The 25,791-nt window shown below is 36.1% G+C and overlaps 1 protein-coding gene across 4 annotated transcripts in view; it reads right to left on the reverse strand.

Annotated features, from left to right (window-relative positions):
• Nubpl (NUBP iron-sulfur cluster assembly factor, mitochondrial) overlaps positions 1–25,791 on the reverse strand; it is a 217,367-nt gene that overhangs the window by 136,869 nt on the left and 54,707 nt on the right. For all 4 annotated transcript variants that reach the window (XM_090345207.1, XM_090345206.1, XM_090345204.1 and 1 more), the window contains exons 5-6: positions 16,063–16,102; positions 15,882–15,972 (exon numbers count right to left, since the gene is read on the reverse strand). In XM_090345207.1, the coding sequence (XP_090201333.1) occupies positions 15,882–15,972; positions 16,063–16,102 (131 nt within the window). The remainder of the gene's footprint in view (positions 1–15,881; positions 15,973–16,062; positions 16,103–25,791) is intronic.

Genomic DNA, 25,791 nt, shown 5'->3' on the forward strand with positions numbered 1-25,791 from the left:
AAAGTAAATGCTGGCAAGGACACAGGAAAAAGAAAGCTTCACACACTGTTGGTAGGAATGTAAACTAGTTGAATAAATCAGGGAAATATTCAAAATTGTATATGACATAGGTTATAAAAGTCATTTTAAGAAACATAACAGCAGAGTAAAATGTTCATGACATGGTAAATTGACTAAATAGGCTATAAAGCAGCATACACAGCAATATCATGACTTGTTTTCATGCATTAACTTTTTTTTTGGGGGGGGGGGTCGGTCATGGGGCTTGAACTCTGGGCCTGGATGCTATCCCTCAACTCTTCAGCCCCAGACTAGCACTCTACCACTTGAGCCACAGAGCCACTTCCAGTTTTCTGGTAGTTAGCTGGAGACAAGAGACACGGACTTTTTGGGCCCGGGTTGGTTTTGAACCAAGATTCTCAGATCTCAGCTTCCTCAGTAGCTAGGATTACAGGCATGAGCCAAGGGTGCCAAGCTTAACTGCTTTTCTTTCTTTTTTATTGTATTTTATTGTTGGGATAATGTATAGAGGGGGTACAGTTACATTGATCAGGTAGGTGCTTCAATTCTCAAACCTTGCTACCCCTTCACATGTTTTTGTCCCTACTTCCCTCCTCCCAACCCCTCCCAATTATCTTGCTTTCCCCACTTCTCTTCCCTATTTCAAATAAACAAATAAATGTATGTACAATATACCAGGTAACAAAGTCAGATACAGTAAAACATGAAATAAACAATAAAGAGAAAAAAAGGAAAGAAATAATTCCACACAGTACATTAAGAACAATCATTCAAGATAAAGCTCTTGTTTCCATAGCCTAGAGTTAATTACATTTAGTCTCATCCTGTATGACCATATGTACATAGCTTTTGTGCTATTATGATCCTTTCCTAGGAGAATCCTACATATGTACTAATTATAAATGAGGGAAACCATGGAGTCTTTCCATTTCTTTACAAATGGGGTGATGTCATTCTTTCTGATGGCAGCATAGAATCCTATTGTCTGTAAGTACCACATCTTCTTGATCCATTCATGTACTGAGGGACATCTGGGTTGGTTCCATATCTTAGCTATGGTAAATAATGATGCAATGAACATCGTTGTGCTAGTAGCTTTAGTATGACCTTTGTCATTTGGGTAAATGCCAAGGAGTGGGATTGCTGGGTCATAGGGGAGTTCTATGTTTAGTCTTTTGAGGAATCACCACATTGCTTTCCGGAGTGGTTGAACGAGTTTACACTCTCAATAACTATGTGATGATGAGATTTACCTTGAACAATTTTTCTCATTATTTAATGATACAAATATGGAATCATTTTTATTTACAGAAACAAAACGTTTATTCTAAAGCAGTTACTTTATAGGACTAGGCCCTAGAAAAATCTACCAAAGCCTGAAGTTGTGTTACAGAGAAAGTGATATGACCAAATCCCAAGTCTCTTGTAGGTGTTTAGTACACAAACTAAATTCACTGCAAATTGAATAATACAGAATTTATTTGTTCTTTAGGAAAATCTACTTAAATTACAAAGTATAAAATGAATTTTTTCCCTCCCCCCCCCCAGTTCTGGGGCTTGAACTCAGGGCTGGACACTGTCCCTCAGCTTCTTTTGCTCAAGACTAGTGCTCTACCATTTGAGCCAAAGTGCCACTTCTTTTTTTTTTTTTTCTTTTGTTTATGTGGAACTGAGGAATGGAATCCATGGCTTCATGTATGCTAGGCAAGCACTATGCCACTAAGCCACATTCCTAGCCCCTTCCATTTCTTTTTTAATATTGTACAAAATGGAACATTTTGTAATGACAAGGACCTAGCTCCAGCTGCTGTGGAAGCAATACGATAGAATGTCACACCGAAAGGCTTAAGCTAAAGACCAGAGATAAGAATTTGTGGGCCTAATATAGTATGAAGCTAATTGAAAGGACCTCCAGGATACTGAAACAAAAGCCATATAACGAATGATTGTTGTCCTTAATGTACTATGTTATACTCTCATCTCCTTTGCTGTCCTTGGGTATCTCATATTGTTACAGTATCTCACTTTGTTATCTGATATATTGAATTTATTTGTATTTGGTTATTTGAAATTTGATAGGGAAGGGGGGAAAACCAAGATGGGGGGTGGGGGGGAGGGTAATGAGTACCAAGACATGTGAAAGGGTATCAATGTATGTGAATTAATGCACCTTCTATCTGGCAAATATCATGTAACCCTTTTATTAATTACAATAAAAAATTAAAAAAAAGAATAATGCAGGAGTGTAAGATTATTATAGTAATGAAGAAAAGGTATCATGTAAGGATAACTGACCTAAGGTGATAGACAGGTAGAATATTTGAGTAGAAAATTTAGATGAACTTAGATAAAACTTACGAAAATAAGAAGAGTAATAAGAATATATAGAGAAAAGAGGGAGGTAGATATAGGAGATTTTAATGATACACATTTTAAAATTTTTGCTGTCCCTTGGTTACTCATAGTGTTACAGTAGCCCACTTTGTTATCTGATATATTGGATATATTTGTATTTGGTTATTTGAAATTGGATAGGGAAGGGAGGGAAACAAGATGAGGGATGGGGGTGGGAGGGGCGGGAAATGGGGACCAAGACATCAGAAAAAGGGTATCAATGTATGTGAATTAATGCACCTTCTATCTGGCGGATATAATGTAACCCTTCTCTTAATTACAATAAAAAATATATGAAAAAAAAAAGAATTTGTGGGCCTAGGATCAAGAAAACTAATAACAACAGATGCTGGAGGGGATGTGGCCAGGAGGGATCACTACTACACTGTTGGTGGGAGTGCAAACTTGTTCAATCACTATGGAAAGCAGTATGGCAGTTCCTCAAAAGACTAAACATAGAGCTCCCCTATGACCCAGCAATTCCACTACTTGGCATATTAAGTGAAGTAAGCCAGACTCAAAGGAACATAGGCTCAATGGTTTCCTTCACTTGTCATAATCAGTAGAAACCTTGGGCTCTCCTAGCAGAGATTTGCAAAAGAACAAAATCTAGAGACATTAGGCCAAATAGTACGACACTAAATGTAAGGACCTCCAGGATAAGGAAACAAAAGCCATATAATGAGTGACTGTTGTCCTAAATGTACTATGTTATCACTCATCTCTTTTGCCATCCCTTGCTTATCTCATATTGTTACAATTTTTCACCTTGTTATCTGATATATTTTATATGTGCTTAATTGGTTATTTGAAATTGGATAGGGAAGGGGGGAAATCAAGATAAGCGGGAGGAGAGTGGGAGGAAAATGGGGACCATGTCATGAGGAAGGGTATCAATGTTTGTGAAGTTATGCACCTTTTAGCTGGTGAATATAATGTAACCCTTCTATTAATCACAATAAAAAATTATTTAATAAAAAAAATTGTGGGCCTTTTTCAACCTACCACACTGAGTTCACTATCTTCCTGCTGTTCCTTTGAGGATACTACTGGGGAAACTATCCACAAACTAACCACTCCTGCCCACCTGACTCAGTAATAGAGCAGTGACTTCCATGCTCAGAATGTACAATTAATAAATCTTCCAACTTAGGTCACGGTGGCACACTGTGAGTATATAACTAACATCTTAAGGACTAGGAGCTACTCCAGGCCAGATTTTCCCTGAAAGGCCAGGGAGAATACAAGGTACCACCAAAATGATGGTCAGACCAGCATAAGCAATATGAGTCAGACAATTGCCACAGGATATGTGTCAGTATGTTTCCTATGTTAGAACATCTCGGTCATAAGTCTTGCAAGCAAGAATTAGGCAATTGGCCAGTTAAAAGAAGTATCTTGTGAAAGTACACTGTGAGAACCCATTTCCAGCTCTCTTCATTTCCTATTAGGGCAGTGCACTAGCAATCTGACACTAAACCACCAATTTAGCTGGGAGTTACATTTATGGCTTATGTCTATATACCTGCAACTACAAATGAAAGTGGAGTATAAAGCCTCTATTTCATTTCATTTTGTGTTGTCATGTAAAGGGAGAGAGAGACAGAGACAGACAGAAAGCTAGAGACAGAGAGGGAGAGAGAGGGAGGGAGAAAAGGGGAGAGGGAGGAGATAGAGAGGGAGAGGGAGAGAGGGAGGGAAGGAGGGAGGGAGGGACAGAAGGAGAGAGGGAGGGAGGGAGAGAGGGAGAGAGAGAGAGAAAGAGAGATTTCATTCAGACATAATTTCAGTTACTCAGGTTCATTTGATATAAAGCAGACAATACATGCTGAAGAAGCAGCTCAGCAAATACTAATCTTTTTTATATATACATGTCAGTTCCTTCTTGTACTTAACAGACCTAACTTTCCAAGTTCTAAATTTAGATTTACAAAGACACCCTGAGTTGGCCTAGATAAGCCTAGCACAGAGATCTACAGCTATGGAAATTTTAGATATGAAGAAAAGACATGTTAAATAAGCAACTCAAGAAAATGCAAAAGAATTTTTCAACTATGATTTTAATCACTATAGCTTGTTATAAGATAGGGGGATACACTGATTTTGAGAAGCCAAATACATATTAGAAAGATACTAGAATATCTTTAATAATATGACAAGCCTTATTTTGAACAGCTGAGATTAAAAGCTGTTTTCCATGTTAGATATCTAAAAATCTGGTTTCATTTCCTTAACTAAAATAGGTAGTTTATCTTTTTTTCTGTTTTCTAGTACAATACACTGGCAGAAGAACAGTCTTTTCTCTAGGTCACTTGTAGCTTTAAAATAAATGACCCAGGGCTAACTAGCAACATTTAACTCATTCAATAAATAAAATAAAATTGACCAATGTCTAACAGTGAGGTGATAGGAGATCTGGGATCATGGCCAGATCTTCTGACTTGAAATCTAGGGGCTCTCTGATAAGATGACAGTTCTGAGATTAAAATGTATTTTCCAAGAGAGATGATATAAGGAATTGTTTTTAAGATGCCAGTTAGTGACATTTGGAAAATATCATTAGATCTCTAAACCAGAAACTAACTGGCTTAGCTTTTTGGCCTAGTTATCATCCCCTATACAGTGGACTAGAGTCACTCAAATAGTTACTCACAAAGATAATAAGTCTCCAACTGCAATTAGCTACCACAGTATTACTATGCTTCTATGATCAGATGTCCATTTCCATGGAAACAGGAAAAGAAGTGAGAGGCAGCCAATAGAAGTGATGTCAGAACTCAGGTTTAGTAGCTAAAGCCGATGACCGAAAAGTACTTATATAGCATCACCTGGGTTCTAGTACATAACTGATTCTCAGGTTGGGCAATGTCACCTTACTTGGAGAAGTATAAAGCTTAAAGAACAGGCTTGGATTCTGTCTTATTTCTAAAAGGTGAAAGTAAGGACAAAGGAGACATACAAAAAGTAAACTTGCTAAAATTCTAAATATCTAAAATATAAGAATTCAATAAAATGGTTTCTAGTTTCACAAAGTGAAAAATTTCTTGATTGATGAGGAAAACTGTGGTCTTACTGAGGTAGGTTAGCTAGGAATGAACGCTAAAAGCAATCTTTTACACTCCAGCAGATACTTAGGAGCTCCACCTCCAGCTTATGACTTCCCATGGCCACTCCCACTTAAGAGTAATTTGTGATCACTTTGCAGTTAAGGATACCTCTCTAGGGGCAGGGAAACTCTGACTCCTACTTAAGGTTCATGTATGTGTGCTACATCTCATACAAAGACTTAAAACCATGGGATGGTAGTCTTGTACATGTACAGATTCCTTCAATTTTCTGACTTCTTTATGTAGGTGCAAAAAAAATTCATAAATGATATCTACTGCTAGGCTTTCATCTTTGGATTAAAGAGTAAAACTGTAATACTGTGTTCTGAAACACAGGCTTCTGATTAACTATATTCACTTACAGAAAAAAATGGTTTAAATCAATAACAAAGGAAAAAATTAGGGTAAAGTTCACCATTCCTTAGGAAGAAGTAGAGCCAATGATGGAGATAAAACTTATAACTGCAATTTTTACCCTTCCTAGAGCTTGGATTAGTCTACAAATGGGCTCAGAACATGTTTTCCATTGAAGCAAAAAGATAAAGTCTTAAGTGTGGAGGTAAGGTAAAGGTCAAGAATGTGAAACTTGACCCTGGCAAGGGTTCTAGAAAGGAAGGGCATGTTAACAAGATAAATAAGCCTAGCCTTGTCAAAGAGACAGCCTGTGAAGAAACAACTAGTGATATACCAAATGGAAGGGGGAAAAAAATGGTTTGTTAGGTCTTGCATCCAGGATAGTACAAGATTCATCAAGTCTAAAATCTAAGAAAAAAATAGTCACAGACTTAGAATAGTAAAGTGCCTTTATCTCCAAAGGAGTATAAGACTAGGAACAATCCACAACAGCACACATAGAGGAGCAGCATAAATAATGGAGCTCAGTATGTGTATCAAAAGGCTGCAACTAGCCTTGCCTAAGTACTGCACTAGAACAAAAGCTCCCAGAGCTAAGGTACACTCAACCTTGCAAATTGTTCCAATTCAAAACTACTAAGATTGAGAGGTGAGAATATCAGTGCCTGATATTGCAAAATAATAATGCTCATTTTTTTTACATTTAGTCATCTTATTCCTATTGCTTTCTTGATAAAAACAAAATTACCCATTTAAAGCTTCAGATCACTCAGTACTTTTACTGGGTGAAAAGTGTCTCTACACTTGCATTAACAGGGAGCAGAAGATAAAAGTAAATTGGAGAAGGAATGACAGATCTATTCTACTGCTTGAGCAATTTGGCATAAATAACTTGGGTGGGAAAGTAGGAACCATTGATACCATTTAAAAAATCTACAATACCTTTTGGTCTTAGATATCTATAATAGCAACATATAAAAAAGAAAATTTTACTAAAGTAATCAGCATATAAACATACTGTCATCATATTGAGTTGAAGATATTTATGCAACTTATTCCCAATAATTAGCAGGAAAAAGGAACAGTGTTTTCAGCAGGAGGAAATAACAAGCAATTAATATTCATAGATTATTTCTAAATCTTGACAACTGTTTCCTTGGAATGTTGACCACAGGATTTCTTCTACACAATGATACCTAAAAAAGACTGTGAAACCTGATATCTTGTAATAGTATCACCAACCTGGTCAATATTAATACTCAACCTTGTTCTCTAAGTTTCAACTTTAATTGTTTTAAATAAAACATTGTATAATATAATATGTAAAAAATCATCAAAACACCTAATATATTTAAATATCATACTTAAAGGTCGAAAAGAGGTTCATAACTAAGAGCTTTCACAATTCAGAAGTCAGGAACTACCTTACACATCCTGTATCCAGAGATCTAATCTACGCCTTAAACATAGTAAGTAGACAAAGGATGTCTACTGCTCAAGATGAAAAAATATCTGATGACACCTCAATAAATTGTTAAATGAATGAATAAATGCATGGTATTAAACAGAACTTCCACTAAAGCAAACTAGGTCACATATTAGATAATAATGCCTTATAAAAATACTTCAAAGAAATGAAATTTAGCTGTAGCATATTTCTATTTCCTTGCTTAGTAATGTATATGTGTGCATATATATATATATCACATATATATATATATATATATTTCTTTTTTGGGGCGTGTGGTGGGGCTTGAACTCTGGGCCTTAGTGTTGTCCTTCAACTCTTCAGCTGAAGGCTACCACCATACCCCTTGAGCCACGGCGCAACTTCCGGTTTTCTAGTGGTTAACTGAAGATAGTAATCTCACAGTCTTCAGTGCCCAGGCTGGCTTTGAAACAAGATCCTCAGATCTCAGCCTCATGAGAAGCTAGGATTACAGGCGTGAGCCACCACACCCAGCAAAAATGAATATTTTTTTAAAAAGAATGTTGAACTCAAAAGTAGGCATTGCATAATTTACTTGTTAGCTATAGATTAAGCTTCCCAAGAAATCTAAGAGCAATAATTGAGCTTCATGATATAAAGCTGTTCTATCTATGATACCCTGTTGAATTTGTTTTAAGAAGTGGGGAGGGGCTGGGAATATGGTTTAGTGGTATAGTGCATGCATAAAGCCCTGGGCTCAATTCCTTAGTACCACATAAATAAAAAGAAAAGAAAGCTGGAAATGGCTCTGTGACTCAAGTGATAGAACTCTAGCTTTGAGCTACAGAGAGGCTCAGGGACAGAATCAATGAATTAAAGACTCAGGTCCGGCCAAAAAATAAAAATAAAAAAGAAGTGGGGAATAAGATAAGAAGAAGTCATAGAAGGGAAAAAATTGGGGATGTATGGTATACCTATATGGAAGTGTCATTATGAAATATATGCCACTATTCCCCCAGCGCTGAGTGTGCGCGCGCGCGCACACACACACACACACACACACACACCAATAACTAATGCATACTAGTTATAAAAAAAGAAATAAAATTCTGAGAAAAGGGAAAAAGAAACTCTTCTTCAGTTCTTATTAGCATAGTATAAACTGTACAAAGGGGTAGGGTTTCACTGTAATATTTCCACACATGTATACAACGTATCCTGATCAATCATTTTGATTTTTTCTTTTTTTTCATGTATTTTTTATTGTAATTACATTCACCAGATGGAAGGTGACTACTTCACATACATTGATACCCTTTCTCATGTCTTGGTCCCCATTTCCCTCCCCCCACCCCCACCCTCATCTTGTTTTCCCCCATTTCCTATCCAATTTCAAATAACCAAATACAAATATATCCAGATAACAAAGTAAAATACTGTAACAATATGAGCTAACCAAGGAACAGCAAAAGAGATGAGAGATAACATAGTACATTAAGGACAAAAATCACTCATTATATGGCTTTTATTGCTATACCCTAGAGGTCCTTTCATTAGCGTCATACTGTATGGCCTTATGTATCTAGGTTTTGCTCTATTGCAAATCTCTGTTAGGAGAGTCCAAGGTTTCTACTGATTCTGGTAAATGAGGGAAACCTATGTTCCTTTGAGTCTGGCTTACTTCAGTTAATATGATTGTTTCTAAGTCTTTCCATTTCCTTACAAATGGGGAGATGTCATTCTTTCTGACAGCAGCATAGAATTCTATTGTGTATAAATACCACATCTCATTGACCCACTCATCAACTGAGGGACACCTGAGTTGGTTCCATATCTTTGCTATGGTAAATAGTGCTGCAATGAACATTGTTGTGCTAGTGGATTTAGTATGTCCTCCTTTCTGGATAATTGGGAAAATGCCAAATAGTGGAATTGCTGGGTCATAGGGGAGCTAAACATAGTCTTTTGAGGAACTGCCATACTGCTTTCCACAGTGGTTGAACAAGTTTCCACTCCCACCAGCAGTGTAGTAGTGATCCCTCCTGGCCACATCCCCTCCAGCATCTGTTGTTAGTAGTTTTCTTGATCCTGGCCATTCTAACTGGAGTAAGGTGGAATCTTAGAGTTGTTTTGATTTGCATTTCTTTTATGACCAGACATGTCGAGCATTTCTTCATGTGTCAATAGGCCATTTTTTTTCTTCTTCAGAGAAGACTCTCTTTAAGTCTTTGGCCTATCTTTTAATGGGATGGTTGTTTCTTTGGAGATTGGTTTTGGAGCGATTCAATTTTTGGAGCTGTTGATATATTTTAGATATGAGGCCTTTGTCCTTTGTATGCTTAGTGAAGATCTTCTCCCACTCTGTAGGCTTCCTAATTAATTAACTAGCCATGTCCTTTGCCATACAGAAGCTCTGCAGTTTATTGCAGTCCCACTTATCCAGCCTTTCTCTGATTTGTAGTGTTTCTTGGTCCCGTGCCAAGGAGGCCTAGTGTGTCTCCTATTCCTTCTTGTAAAGTTTTCAGTGTGTCAGCTTTTACCTCGAGGTCTTTGATCCATTTGGAGTTAATTCTAGTGCAGAGTGACAAAGAAGGATCCAAGTTTAGTTTTCAGCAGGTGCTTAACCAGTTCTGCCAGCACCACTTGCTGAAGAGGCTTTCTTCCATTCTATTTTTTTGGCTCCCTTGTCAAAGATTAGGTGGCCATAGGTCTGTGGTTTAATATCTGGGTCCTCAGTTCTATTCCATTGGTCTTACTCTTCCATCTCAAAACAATTTCAACAGGTTTCATTTTTTAAATTTTGATCCATTTTTCTTCACTTTAAAAGATTTTTTTTAGGTATAAATTTTAGGCACCTGAAAGTCTGCACTCCTTGAATTGAATTAGTGTTCTTCCTTCTTAATATTTTGTAGAGACCCAATAAAATACGTTTAAATATGCTACTTGCCAAAGGGTAAACAAATGCAGCAATGGTATTTACTAAACACTATGTTGAAAATGAACTATAGAGCTTGTGGGTAGGAATGAAAGGGAAAGATTGGGAGAGAGAAAGCAAAGAGATGACATTGTCCAAAAAGAAATGAACTCATTACCTGATTTATATAACTGTAACTCCTCTGTACATCACCTTGATGATAACAATAAAAATTAAAAGATACCTTAAAAATATGTAAGTTGGGCCAGGATAGTGGCCTAGTGGTAGAGTGCTTGCACGAAGACCTGGGCTTGATTCCTCGGTACCACATACATAGAAAAAAGCTGGAAGTAGTGCAGTGGCTCAAGTGTAGAACTCTCACCTTGAAAAAGTGCTCAGGCCTTGAGTTCAAGCCCAAAGATTAGAAGAACAAAAATATATACCACTTTCTCAAGTACCACAAGACACAAACATAAAGAGGAATAACTAAGATAAAAATGCCCAAAACTGCAAAAAATAAAAATAAAGATTTCATCTAAGCACCAGTAGCTTACACATGTAATCCTTGGTCTTTAGGAGGCTGAAATCTGAGGATTGTGATTCAAAACCAGCTGGGGTAGTAAAGTCATTGAAATCAAAAAGCTAGAAGTGGAGCTGTGACTCAGGTGGAAGAGCATGAGCACCTAAGCTGAAAAAGCTAAAGGACAGCTCCCAGGCCTTGAGTTCAAAGCCAGTGTCGGGGGAAGATGGGGAGGGACAGAGAAGGAGACTTCCCCTATGAGTATACAATCTGTGAACCTATTTACAGAAAGGTAATAAATTGCTTAGTTATATTTAAATAGAACTTAGTTATCTTAAGAATATTGTTTAAGATGCTGGGATTTTGGCCTGGTGATAGAGTGCTTGCCTAGCACGCATGAAGACCCAGATTCGATTCCTTGGTACCACACACATAGAAAAAAGCCAGAAGTGGTGCTGAGGCTTACGTGGTAGAGCTCTAGCCTTGAGAACGTCCAAGGACAGTGCTCACACTCTGAGCTCAAGCCCAAGAATGGCAAAAGAAAAAAAAAATTTTTTAAAGAATAGTTTAATATTTTATCATAATGCTTAAATATCTAAGAACCTTGAAAACAATATATCAAGCTATAAATCTGAATGAGGAAACTGCTTTCCATTAGGTACATAATACTAGAAAAGGAAAAATTAATTTTCTTAGAAACAGTTTAAACCATGAATGGTTACAAAGAAGGTCATCTACAGTTCTATTTTCATACCTCCATATATTTTAAGTCTTAGAATTTCCATATCAATTACAACTGTGAAATATGAAGGGCTGAATATTACTTCATTAAATATATATGTCTCACAATCACTGATATTTAAGAATCAACATGAATTGTTAACAATTCACCTTAAAGTGAACTTTAAGAGTCTGTTTAAAATCTGGGTATAATAATGTTTTGATATAGAACACTGTTCACAATCAAATGGGATCTATATTACAAAGCACATTTTTTGCTCCATGTAAACTTTATACTGAATTAGTACTGGTAATAAAATTTTGTGCATACAAAATTGTTGTTTATACAACAATTAGCCATTACCTAATAAGCCTCTCACAACAGGTATTAAATACAGAAAAGAATCTCGTTATTAATTGATCTACTAAACATCAGAGAAAATATGACTTATATTTTCTTGTATAATTATTTGACATTTGAGAAACTATCTATCAAACTCCTTTCATTCTTCCCATGAGAGGTATTTAGAAGGTTCAAACTTTTGTGTTTTTCATTTGATACAGGATTAAGCAGAGCTTAGCCCAACTCAAAAGCAAAATTCCATAGGAAATAAAAGACTAAGAACATTCCTTATTCAAAAGTGCAATTCCATTGTCACGGAAATCACTAATGCTAACTATCAAGGGAAACTGTCTCATTCCTGCTGAAAGATCAGCTAAAGTGAAACTGCTTCTCTTGTTGCTAGGAAACAACCAACTCATTTCATGCCATTACCAGGCCCCTAAGAAGAAATCTGGCACCTGCTTTACATTTGGGGATACAAGAGACCGAACTAAAAACACTGAAACTGCAGCCAAGATCCCTAGTCTCCTGGGTTTACAATGTGACCACAGCAGAGCTTCACACCAGACTAGCCTTTGAAATCTTCCTTTCTACGGCTCTTTTTCTAATAATTAAAATTATTTTTCAAACATCTCACATTTCCAAACTCAAAGATTCTGAGAAGACTTCCTTAATTGCATTAAACAAATTACATCACATTGCACATAAAATTTAGAAGAAAACAAAATACTTCTCAGGACGTGCTATTCATTGATTGATCAAGATTAGACATTTATGCCTCTAGTTACTGAAATCAAAATGGAAAACATATAAAGAGAAATTGCTTCATATATATGTTGATAAATACAGCACTCAGAAGGAACATGCTACCATTTATCTGCCAAAATAGATTAAAATCTAATAGTTTTCTATTTTTTATGTCCTGAAAAGCTTTCCTATGCTGTATCAATGTACTCATGCTCATATGCCATATTTATTTATCAATCTCTTCCCTTCTAACGTATCAAGCTGGAAGGCAGGATAAAGTTACCCAGAAAAATGACTAAAAATTAGAAAGTTGGAACCAAGAGACTTTCTATGTTATTTCTATATCCTAAAAAAATAAGTTATCCCATATAAGATGACAAAAGCAGTCCACAGACCATCTTCCTTCACTTAATTACAATGATCCTGGACTCATTATTCCTACTCACATTCTGGGTTCTATAACTTGCCCTAGGTATGATTTCAAACACTTGTTTTTAAGCAACTCTGCTCCACTCCACTAGCATGCCTACCTACTCCTGACCTGACTTCAATTTCTGTTCTTTATCACTCTACCTAGGGTTGCCAATTCAGTACTTCAAATAGAAGAAACTCATTCAGTTAAATTTGGGTATAAGATACAATCAATAAGTTTCAGTATTGGTATGTGCTAAATTATTTCTTGTAAACAGTGGGTTTGATACTAGCCTGGACTATATAATAAGACTTTGTCTTAACAAAATTAGAAGAATTTGAGGGTTCATTACATAGTTCATCAGTTACACATGCATCTTAAAATGAGTATGGAAATATTCTCCATTACAATTGTTAATCTATGGTAGAGTTCCAGATTCAAAGCAGAATCTCAACAAATCAGAGGTAATTGTAAATTGATAGTGTAAATACAATCACCCTTAATATTTACCTAAAACATAATTACAAACTAACATTTATGAGAAAAAATAAAATTATTCCAAGCAAACTATAAATAAAATTTATAACCTGATATATTTAGGTTATGTAACTAAATGCTTCCTTTCTTAAAGATAAGGTTAATAGGACAGATATAATGTATAAAACTATACATAATTTATGTACTTGAAGTAAAACACAGTTATACATTTTTAAATCGTAAATATCAGGCTTAATTTTTTGTACACCTGAGGAATTTTTATTTTATTTATTTATTTTTTTTGCCAATCCTGGAGTTTGAACTCAGAGCCTGAGCAGTGTCCTTGGGCTTTCTCAAGGCTACAGCTCTACCACTTGACCCACACAATCACTTCCAGCTTTTTCTATGTATGTGGTACCAAGGGATCGAACCTACATGCTAGGCAAGTACTCTACCAACTCCTGCCAAACTCCTGGCATCTTACATCTGAGGAATTTTAAAACAACTATAACTCTTTTTTTTTTTTTTTTTTTGGTCAGTCCTGGGTTTGAGCTCAGGACCTAGGCACTGTCCTTGGACTTTCTCAAGGCTGGAACTCTACTACTTGGGCCTCACCACCACTTCTGGCTTTTTTCTATGTGTGTGGTCCTGAAGAATCAAACCTGGGTCTTCATGCATGCTAGGCAAACACTCTACCACCAGGCCAAACTCCTGGCCCCCTATAACTCAATTTTATCTACAATGAGATCAACCAAAATATAAAGTACCTCAAACAGATTTGCTCTTACAGATTCAACAAAGCAACATAACAACATAAAATAAGAGTTTTTCTATTAAAAAAATCTATTATCTTTAAGTAGTTTTATAAAGGAGTTGCTAATCACAAAAATAGTTTATGAATACAGTTTGTCTTAATCAATGTCACCCCTTTCAAAATTTTCATCCCCTCTCCTAATCTACCCATTTCCTTACTTCTCTTCACTTCAGATTATGTATTGAATATTTTGCCATTTAACAAAGCAGTTTATGTATTCAATGCATTTCTATCTGTGTCATCACTTCAATGCCTCACCCTGCTTCGACCTACCCTTTTACCCTTACATTTCTCAAATCTGTGGCATATACAAGAATTCTTGCCTGCTTTTTCCCTCCTTCCTTTGTTCATTCTTCTATCAGTCTCCCTTGGGCCCCACCCTTCTCCCTTGCAAGTACCCATTTCCTGTTAATTATTTTGTTGGGCTTTGATTTAATCTTTTTAAAGAATTATACTACTTGTGCTGTCTATAGACTCTATTACACTTCAGATAATTCATTTGTAACCCCTTGCTTACCACTCAGTGTTAAAGTTTTAAGGAAGACTTAAGGAAATGGAAAGGCTTTCCATGCTCCTGGACTGGAAGAATTACCACTGTGAAAATGGCAATATTGTCCAAAACCATTTACAAGTTCAACACAATACTAATCAAAATCACAACAACATTCTTCAATGAAGTGGAAAGAGTGATCCAAAAATTTATATGAAATAACAAAAGAGCACAAATAGCAAAAGCAATCCTTAGCAGGAAGAACAGTGTTAGAGGAATAATAATACCAAACCTCAAACTCTTTGACAAAGCCATAGTAATGAAAACAGCTTGATACTGGCACAAAAATAGGCTTGAGGACCAATGGAAAAGAACAGAAGACCCAGAAATGAACCCACAGACCTAAAGCCATCTAGTATTTGATAAGTCAAAAATATAGGTTGGAAAAAAGACAGCCTCTTCAACAAATGGTGCTAGAAGAATTGGCTATACACAGGAAGAAAACTGAAGCTAGCTCCTTATACATCACCCTGCACCAGAATCAACTCCCAATGGATCAAAGACCTCAATGTAAGACCAGATACCATAAAAATATTACAGGAAGGGGTAGGGGAAACTCTGGGGCTTCTAGACACAGGTTGAAATTTTCTAGGTAAAGCTCCAGAGTTACAACAAATCAATGAAAGACTGAATAAATGGGATTACATCCAATTTAAAAGTTTTTGCATGGCAAAGGATAACTAACAAGCTATATAGAAATCCACAGAATGGGAGATTTTTACTAGCTATACATTAGATAAGGGCCTAATCAAAATATACTTACAGCTCAAAAAAATTAAGCTTTCAGGAAATAAACTTTCAAAGAAACACAACTCAATTAATAAATGGACTAATGACTTAAAGGGACACTCATAATAATACTCATAAGCAATAGGAAGGAATGAATCAGTAAGGGTGAAATGTAATGCTAATACCACATAACTCATTAGGTGCTATAGTACCCATTCACTCAGCCCATCAACAGAATTTCTTTGTAAAAAAAATATCTCAAGTGGGATAATTTTTAGCAATTCTCTAACCATCAACTGCACTTACCACAGTCTTGACAAAAATAAAATAATATTTAATGCGATTCTTACCTGCCTTAAAAGTTTCTGAACAGCCGACATTACCAGGAGGCCTCTCCAAACAACTGGTGTTGTCTCCTCAACCAGGAAGCCCATAGACATGCTGCAACAATAACCCCAAATCATAACAAATTGTGTATGGTTACTGCATGTTATTCGGAAAAACAATACAAAACTAATGAAATATGCTTACCAAGCAATACCATAATTCAAAAGTGGTCTCATTAAGTTGTCTGAAATAAAAAAAAAAGTCTGTTAGAAGAATAAAACATCTAAACATGGTAACTTTTTCACTTTAAAATTGTTTTGACAAATAATAATTACAAATATATATTTACAGTGTAGAATGATTAGACTAACAAATAAACTATTATCTCATGTACTCACTATTTGTGACGAAATATTTCACTCTACTTTTGCAATGTTAAAATACTAGAAGAATTTGAAAAACATGGAAAAACAAAAAGTTCAAAATTCTATTTTGAAATTTGACACAAGAAATTACATCTAATTTTAAGAAAAAGCAATATACTGGTAATGATCAACAAATGGTAGTTACAAAATATAACTTCTTCAGGCCTAGCACCAGTGACTCATTCTATACAAACACATTCTTGCTCCCTCTTGATTCCCTATCATATTTCTTCACCATTGTAGGAGTCATCTTAATTTGTGAGCCACATCCAAGCTAAAATTTCAGGGCAAAATTCTAAGAGGCTAGCAGTATCCAGCATTCAGATTGTATCTTGTGTCCTTTAGGTTCTTCTCTATAAAAATACTGACACTGTACAAGTGAAGCACATAGGTGTGATTTGTAAAAAATCTGTACCTGAACACCAGTCACTGACTCCTTACTGAAAGAAAAGGACATAGTCTTTCATTGAAGATTAATGAATGCATATACATTTTTATGGTATCTATACGACTTCTGACTAAACCAGCTAGCTCAGCCTCCCAGTACCTATTAGCAATGTTTCTCTTCCACATAACTGTCAAGCCTTTCTAAAACATTCTAATTAAAACTCACATTAGTAATTTTTCTGTTGTGCTCTGCAATACTTTGTTTTCTTCAGTTACATTTTCTTCAGAGTATAATTATTTTTTTGTAAATTATTTTCCTCTTTGGTCATGAAACAATTATGAATTATCCAATGCTTCATCACTTTTGATCTACTAAACTGTTGAGTTACATTTGCAGATTTTAACATTGCTTATTTCCCTCAAATGAACATTATTTACACAATATAGTTCCCTTTTAACTTCTAAAGCTTTACTTGTCTCATAAAACAGACATTATGTCTTTTTTTACTCTGTAAATTGCTTTGCTTAAAACTGCAATTATTAGATTCTTGAGTTGATTTACTATTTTTCTAGTAGGAAAATCGTAATTATTAATGCAATTTCTTTAATAGATACAGAATAATCTGAATTTTCTACTTCCTAAATCTACTTTGCATTTATCCATTTTGGATATGTATTTGTCTTGGAAGTATCTCTTTCAATGAGATTTCCAAAATATCCAAACATCTTCATATGTTTGGAACTTATGATGTATAAGTCAAGTCTCTTTTTGTTTCCATTTCATGTACTTAAGTACATTCTTCCTATTTTCCCATCTCTTCTTTCAAATCAACCTTGTGAAGCATTAGTGTAATGTATTACTCTTTGAGGGGGGAGGATGTTTCTGTTGGTCTATTTTTCTCTTTTTTTAGTGTAATCTTAATTTGACTTGTTGGCAATTTCTTTTTTATGGTTGCTTAAAACATAATTATTTTTTATTGTAATTAATAGCAGGATTACACTTAGAATGGCCATGATCATGAAATCTAGTAACAACGGATGCTGGTGGGAATGTGGCCAGAAGGGATCACTATTACACTGTTGGTAGAGTGTAAACTTATCCAACCACTATGGAAAGCAGTATGGCGATTACTCAAAAGACTAAACATAGAGTTCCCCTACGACCCACCAATTCCACTACTTTGCATTTACCCAATGGTCTAGAAACAAGGACATACTAAAGCCACTAGCACAATGATGTTCATTGCAGCACTATTTACTGTAGTAAAGATATGGAACCAACCCAGATGCCCCTCAGTAGATGAATGGATCAAGAAGATGTGGTATTTATACACAATGGAATTCTATGCTGCCATCAGAAAGAACAACTTCGCTCCATTTTTTTTTTCAGAAAGACTTGGAAAAAATCATATTAAGTGAAGTAAGCCAGACCAAAAGAAACATAGGCTCGGGGCCGGGAGTTTGGCCTAGTGGTAGAGTGCTTGCCTAGCATGCAGGAAGACCCGGTTTGATTCCTTGGTACCACATACTTAGAAAAAAGCCAGAAGTGGTGCTGAGGCTCAAGTGGTAGAGCTCTAGCCTTGAGAAATCCAAGGACAGTGCTCAGGTCCTGAGTTTAAGCCCAGGACTGGCAAAAAAAAAGAAACATAAGCTCAATGGTTTACCTCATTTGTAATAATTAGTACACCTTGGACTCTCCTAGCAGAGGATTACAATAGCTCAAAACCTAGATACATAAGGCCATTTAAGTTGAGACTAAATGTAAGGACCTCCAGGATATGGAAACAAGAGCTTTATAATGTGTGATTGTTGTTCTTAATATTATTTCTCATCTCTTTTGTGGTCCCTTGGTTAATCTCATATTATTACAGTATCTGACCTCATTATCTGGTATATTGTATATACGTTTATTTGTTTATTTGAAATACGAAAGGGAAGGGGGAAAACAAGATGAGGGGAGGGGATGTGGGAAGGGAAATGGTGACAAAAACATGAGAAGGGGTATCAATGTGTAAGAAGTATTGCACCTTCTATCTGGCAAATGTTTCTCTTTCTTTTTAAGGTCACTAATTTCTGCTATTATTCATTTCCTTCTTCCTACTCACTTTGGTTTTATGGCATTGTTTAACTTCTTAAATGATTAGCTCATTTACTTTATCCTTTTAGATGAAGGCTACTTAAGGCTACTTATATTATCTTAGCTATGGCCTATACAATATCACTTACAATATTAATTCTTCTTTCAACCATGAGTTTTTTAGAAACTGACTCTAAAGGGAAGGAAATGTAGTGCAATTGTGGGCCACTTACATCTCATGTACAGTAGACTCTAGATTTAATCCCAACACCACAAAAAAAAACAAACAAAATTTTACTTCCAAATGTAGGCATTTTTAGTTTTTAACATTCTAAATCAATTGTATTGTCATTAATTTATGTAGTCTGAATGATAGTACATGCTCACTCTTTCATTTGGGTTATACCTTGTCCTTTTGCTTTTCAGTTTGTTTTTCAGATAGCTCTACACTTTTGTTTGGTAATTTCCTTCCTTACCTCCCAATTAGATGAGATTACAGTCTGTTCCACCAAAGCCAGGTAAAGCCTGGCTTTCACAAAAGGGATATTTATACACAACATATAAATATATATGATATAAATATATAATATGTAAACTTATTTATTTATTGCTAGTCCTGGGGCTTGAACTCAGGGCTTAAGCACTGTCCTTAGACATGTTTGCTCAAGGATAGCACTTTTCCACTTAAGCCACAGCACCACTTCCATCTTTTTCTGTGTGTGTGTATGTGTAACTGAGCAATCAAACTCAGGGTTTCGTACACGTGAGGCAAGCACTCTACCACTAGGCTACACTCCTGGTCCCAACATATTTATTTTTCACTTTCTTCAGTAATCTTCCCTTTCTGTCTTTTTAGTATTGTGGTTTTAAATAGGTTTCACACTTGCTTAGTATACACTATATTGCTGAGCCATTCCTCCAGTCCTTTTTGCTCTATATTCTTGATATGCTGGCCTGGACCAAGATCCTCCTGTTTGCAATTCCTGCCATAGCTGAGATGATTGCCATGCAACACAGTTTGTTAGATGGAGTCTGTTGAAATTCCATATCTGGGCTGGACTAAAACCATAATCCTCTTAACATCAACATCCCCAAATAACTAGGATTACATTTATGAGCAACCATATATGGCTTAACATTCTTTTATAGTGGGGGTTTTTAATGACATATATTCCTGAGCAATGGGGTTTAACTATATTTGAAATACATCCATTATTTTGAGAGACAGATAACAGTAGGTACAGGGCTTTCTCAGGCTTATAGCTGATACTGGCTAACTGGTAATACCTATTTTTTAGTTAATACATGAACAATAGGATCACTACAAAGATCTGAGTCTAGATTTACAAGAGTCTTTTTTGATCCTATTTTCTTTTTACTCTGTCATTTGTATAGCCTGTATTATCATTACTTTAGAATATTCTTATATTTTTAAGATAAATTTTCTATTCAATAGCATGATATGTTATTGCCAGTAGCAGTCTATATTTCATGTTCATTGTGTTTATTAATTACATGGTTTCATGTGGTGTTTGACTTAATCTCATATGGTTTTGTTTATCAGTCTATACTCCCACATATATATATATATATGTCTGTGTGCACACATGCATCTGCGCATGCACCCATGTGCGTGTGAGCGTGCGCACGCACGCACACACACACACAGAGGACAAAAAGTGGCAGAAGGATAAAAGAAGATCAGGTACCTTCTCTACGAAGGAAAAATTAAGATGAAAGAACCTGCTATAGTAAGTCTACAATATTAACATTAGTACTACATTAACATTATATGTTCATATATCAGAGATATTTTAGACACTGGATAAGTGTGTGTGTGTGTGTGTGTGTGTGTGTGTGTGTGTGTGTGTGTGTGTATGTGTGTGTTTGCATGCCCAGTACTGGGCTTGAACTTAGGGCCTCTTATTTTTGCTTAGCTTTTTCATTCAAGACTGGCAATCTACTTACTTGAGGCACAACCCTGCTTTTGTCTTTTTGCTGGTTAATTAGATAAGATTCTCAGATTTGTCTATATGGGCTGATTTAAAACCTCAATCCTCAGATCTCAGCCTCTAGATTATCTCGGTTACAGATGTGAGCCATCAGAACCTGAAACTTTGGATTTTTGGGAGTGGGGTAGGGTGGATCATGGGGCTTGAACTTGGCCTGGGCACTGTCCCTGGGCTCTTCAGCTCAAGGCTACCACCCTACCCTTGAGCCAAGCCCCACTTCCTGTTTTCTAAAGGTTAACTGGAAATAAGAGTCTCAGGTCTTTTTGTATCTGGGGTGGCTTTGAACTGTGAACCTCAGATCTAAGCCTCCCAAGTAGCTAGGGTTACAGGCATGAGCCACTACGCCTGGCCTGGATTTTTAATTGTTATTATTAAATGATGTACAGAAGAGTTCCATTTTATAAATCAGGTAATGAGTACACTTCTTTCTTTTTTTTTTTTTTCAGTCCTTGGGATTGAACTCAGGCCCTGAGCACTGTCCTTGGGCTTTCCTCAAAGCTAGCACTCTACCACCTGAGCCATAGCACCACTTCTGGCTTTTCTATGCATGTAGTACTGAGGAATCAAACCTGGGTCTTCCTGCATGCTAGACAAGTACTCTACTACTAGGCCACACTCCTGGTCCCAATGAGTACATTTCTTTTGTGGCAATGTCCCGCCTCCCCCACCCAAGCTGTATAGTTCATTTTCAACATAGTGTCTACTGAATTATCACTGCTGCATATGTTCATTCTTTTTCTACTTTGGATATGTTTCTTTTTATTAAACCCTTACAACAACCTTATGAAACTAAAGACAAACCTGTTTAACATCTTTAGCTTTCCCTGTATTCACTATATCCTGTCTTCCACAGAAGCCTCCAAACAAGCTCTACTTGATCCCTTTTATCATTTACTCCAGCATTTAACACTAACAAAGTGTTCTCTTGTATGATTTACTGTTTTATGATTTACCAATACTGTGTTCCTCTTGCTTAGTAACTGCTGTTCATAAACATTTATAATAAATGCTAAAGCAATTTTATAAGTAGATAACTGTCAAAAGTCATAGATACAGTCAAATGTAGAGGGAAATTTCCAGACTATAATTGATCATTAAGCATATTTAGTATAGTAAATTATTATTTATTATTGTAAGAAATTCACAACTTGCTAGCTACTTTAGACAAGTTGTCTTCATATGAACCATGGAGTCTTCAAATGATATGTAGAGGCCGGGAGTTTGGCCTAGTGGTTAAAGTGCTTGCCTAGCATGTATGAAGACCCAGGTTCGATTCCTCGGTACCATATACATAGAAAAAAGCCAGAAGTGGTGCTGAGGCTCAAGTGGTAGAGCTCTAGCCTTGAGAAAGTCCAAGGACAGTGCTCAGGCCCTGAGCTCAAGCCCAGGACTGGCAAAAAAAAAAAAAAAAAAAGAAAAGAAAATAAGGAAAGGAGGGGCCAGGAGTGTGGCTTAGTGGTAGAGTGCTTGCCTAGCATGCATGAAGACCCGAGTTCAATTCTTTGGTACCATGTACATAGAGAAAAAGCTGGAAGTGGTGCTGAGGTAGAGCTCTAGCCTTGTGAAAGCCCAAGGCCATAAGTTCAAAGCCCAGGACTGGTAAAAATAAATAAATAAATAAATAAGTAAGTAAAAATAAATGAATTAAAATGATATGTAGAATACTTGAATAGTTGAAATTAGAAAATTAAACTATCCAAAGTTAAATAGTGGCAACAGTAACAGTAAGGATTTGAAGTTCTTCCTAAGTCCCATATTCTTTCTATACACATATTTAAAGAAGCAGAAGATCTGTGGTATCCCAACATACCATGAGATAATATACAGTAGGAAGTCTAGTTAATAGAGGAACAAGTTTCCTTCCATTGCTTGAGAATTCCCAGACAAGATCCCCAAAACAATTCAGCAATACCCTGAATTATAAGGTTATTGAATAAGAATCATCTTTTTCATCCTTTAGTTCTCTGGGGTTTTTTTTTGTTTGGTTGATTGGTTTTGGTTTTTTCTTTTTGAGACAGTCTGTCTAGTTATCCGGCCTGGTCTCAAACTCCTGGACTCACTTTAACTATCTTTCAAATCAATGAAAATGTCTTAACTAGGGTTTTGGGAGTTACTAGATGTAGAAACTGCAGATGACTTTTTTGTTTGTTTTGGAATATTTTCTCTGGATCTCTGTTATCGTCAATATCTCTTTTATATGATGATACTTCCAGCTTTCTTATCAATTCATGTGCAAAACTTTTTTTCTTTTTTCTTCTGTTAGTGTACCTGGCTCCTAAATATCTGAAATTCATTTAAGCAGGAATAATACAGGAGTATCAGGAACTGGAACTTAAAACTTTCTAGCAATACATAGCCACAGACGATAATAAAAGGAGATTTGGGAGCAGTAGTAAGAGCAACATATTAGGATTTTTTTAAAAAAAGATAAAATTATGCTTCCTACAGAACCAAAGATGCCTGCTAATGTGTATATTACACAACAAAAATAACATTAAGAAATTTTGGTTAAACCAAACACCAAACCCCTATAATCCTAACTACTCAGGAGGTTGAGACCTTAAGACTGGGGTTCAAAGCCAAGCTGGGAAGACAAATACAGGAAACTTTTATCTCTACTTAACCAGCAAAAAGCTAGAAGTGGAGCAAGAGTATTGAACAGAAAACCTGAAAGACCCTAAGTTTAATTCCCAGTATTAGCAAGTGCCAATGTGTACATACATGTACACATACACATACACATGTAATTATTACTGTCACCATAAAGAGACAACTAGGAATATAGTAGATATAGTACAAAATAAGAGGTATAAGCCAAACTTTGTACAGGCTCTAGTATTGACTTCAATAATGTGGTTACAGAATTTCATACACAGGACCCATTTTTAAAGGAGAGGGAAAAACATAATGCATAAAAATGAAAAAATTAGGTGCCAGAAGTCTGGCCTAGTGGTAGAGTGCTTGCCTAGCATGCACGAAGACCCAAGTTCGATCCCTCGGTACCACATACATAGAAAAAAGCTGTAAGTGGTGCCGTGGCTCAAATGGTAGAGCTCTAGCCTTGAGAAAAGTCCAAAGACATTGCTCAGGCCCTGAGTTCAAGCCCCACAACTGGCCAAAAAAAAATGAAAAAATTATTTTATGAAAGCTGTAAAGCTGGGAGCATGACAGCCAGAAGAGTGGTAGACTGATTGCCTAACGTGCATGAAGTCCTGGGTTTGTTTCCATAGAATCTTGTACATAGAAAAAGGTGGAAGTGGTGCTGTGGTTCAAGGGTAGAGTTCTAGCCCTGAGAATGTCCAAGGACAGTGCCCAAGACCCGACTTCAAGCACTAGGATTGGCAAAAAAGAAAGCTGCTAAAAATAATCTAGCATAGGAAGTGGCACTGTGGCTCAAGTGGTAGAGCACTAGCTTTGAGCTGAAAAGCTCAGGCCCAGAGTTCAAGCCCCAAAACCAACCAAAAAAAAAAAAAAAAGAAGAAGAAAAGAAAGAAAGAAAATAAAATGCTATAATAAAGTCATAGCTGCAGAATGTAAATAGACATAAATTGCAATTGAGTTTAAATCCATACAAGATAATGAATTTATATGGGTATAACAGCTGTTCTATCCTACCCATTTATTTACAGAGGTTGGAGAGTTTATATAAATGATTTATATATCAGAATGCATAGATAAGAAATCTGAGTAAAGTAAAGAAAAGGAAACAGAGTTACTGTATCTGCAACACCACAGCAAAATAAAGGTTCTCCAGAAAAGTAAAGAAAAAAGGAATTTGGAGCAACTTGTAATTTGCTGCAAAGCGATCATTAGAATAATTCTAGAACAGTTAACTGTTTTTAAGGATCTATTCTGTTTCGGTTAAGATTACAGGTAATGATCATCTTATATTTAATTGATATATATCTTATAAATGATACATATATATTATATTCTGTGGAAAGGATTTTATTTTGAAGGGTTATAAAGTACTCTACATAAGAAAATTCCTTCCATTCACACTCTGATGTAATTTTGATTGCCTAGTATATGTCAAGCAGTGGGGTTGGTGGGGCTACAATGGCAAACACAATCAGATACCGTATCTTTTTTCATAAAATATGAAGACTAGATAAGAGATAAACACTAATCACACAACTACTGCACAAAGGAAAGCTTGCACTGCACACAGTTCCCAAAGGAAGGTGTAGAATTTGGACCAGTCCCAGGAATCTTTGCAATAAAGGAAACTTCATAATTCAAAAAGGCACCTAATTGATAGTTTTATTTTATATCTTTATTTTAAATAAAATTAATATCCAGGCAATGATAGTGGAGGTATTACCAAAGAGTCATTTATACTTTAGTTATTTTTATAAGGGGGTCTCATATTTTGGTCCAAGCAGGCTTAGAATGGATCCTCCTATTAAACTTCCTATATAGCTAGTCTAGCAGACACTCACCACTGCATCCAACATTTCAATAGTTGAGACGGAGTCTCATGAAGTTTTTCTCTGGGATTGCAAATAGTGATCATAAGGTATGAGCCTCTGTAGCTGGCTCTTTTTCTTTTTCTAACAAGAATGAAGTGATATCTTGTTGTATCCAAACATGTATCCATGTTGGGAAAGGGATGTTTCAACCTCTTCTGCTCAGACTGCTCTTTAAACACCATCCTCCCATTTTTAGTCTTTCAAATATCTAAGATTAAAAGTGTGAGCCACGAATCCCCTTTTCTTTCTCTTTCTCTTTTCTGTGCCAGTGTTTGAACCAGGCCTGCTGCTTGTGTTTAGCTTACTTGTTTGATTGGTACTCTTCACTTGAGCCATGCCTCTAGCTCTGCTTTATTACTGTTTAATTTGCAGATGGAGTCTCCTGAACTTTACTGCCTATGTTGGCTTCGAGAGTTTTTGTTTTTTTTCCAGTCCTGGGGTTTGAACTCAGGGCCTGCGCACTGTCCTTGAGCTTTCTCAAGACTAGAGCTCTACCACTTGAGCCACAGCACCACTTCCGGCTTTTTTCTATGTCTGTGGTACAGAGGAATTGAACCTAG

Source organism: Megascapheus bottae, chromosome 14 (assembly GCF_031878675.1).
Source record: "Megascapheus bottae isolate mThoBot1 chromosome 14, mThoBot2.hap1, whole genome shotgun sequence".
Lineage (NCBI taxonomy): Eukaryota > Metazoa > Chordata > Mammalia > Rodentia > Geomyidae > Megascapheus > Megascapheus bottae.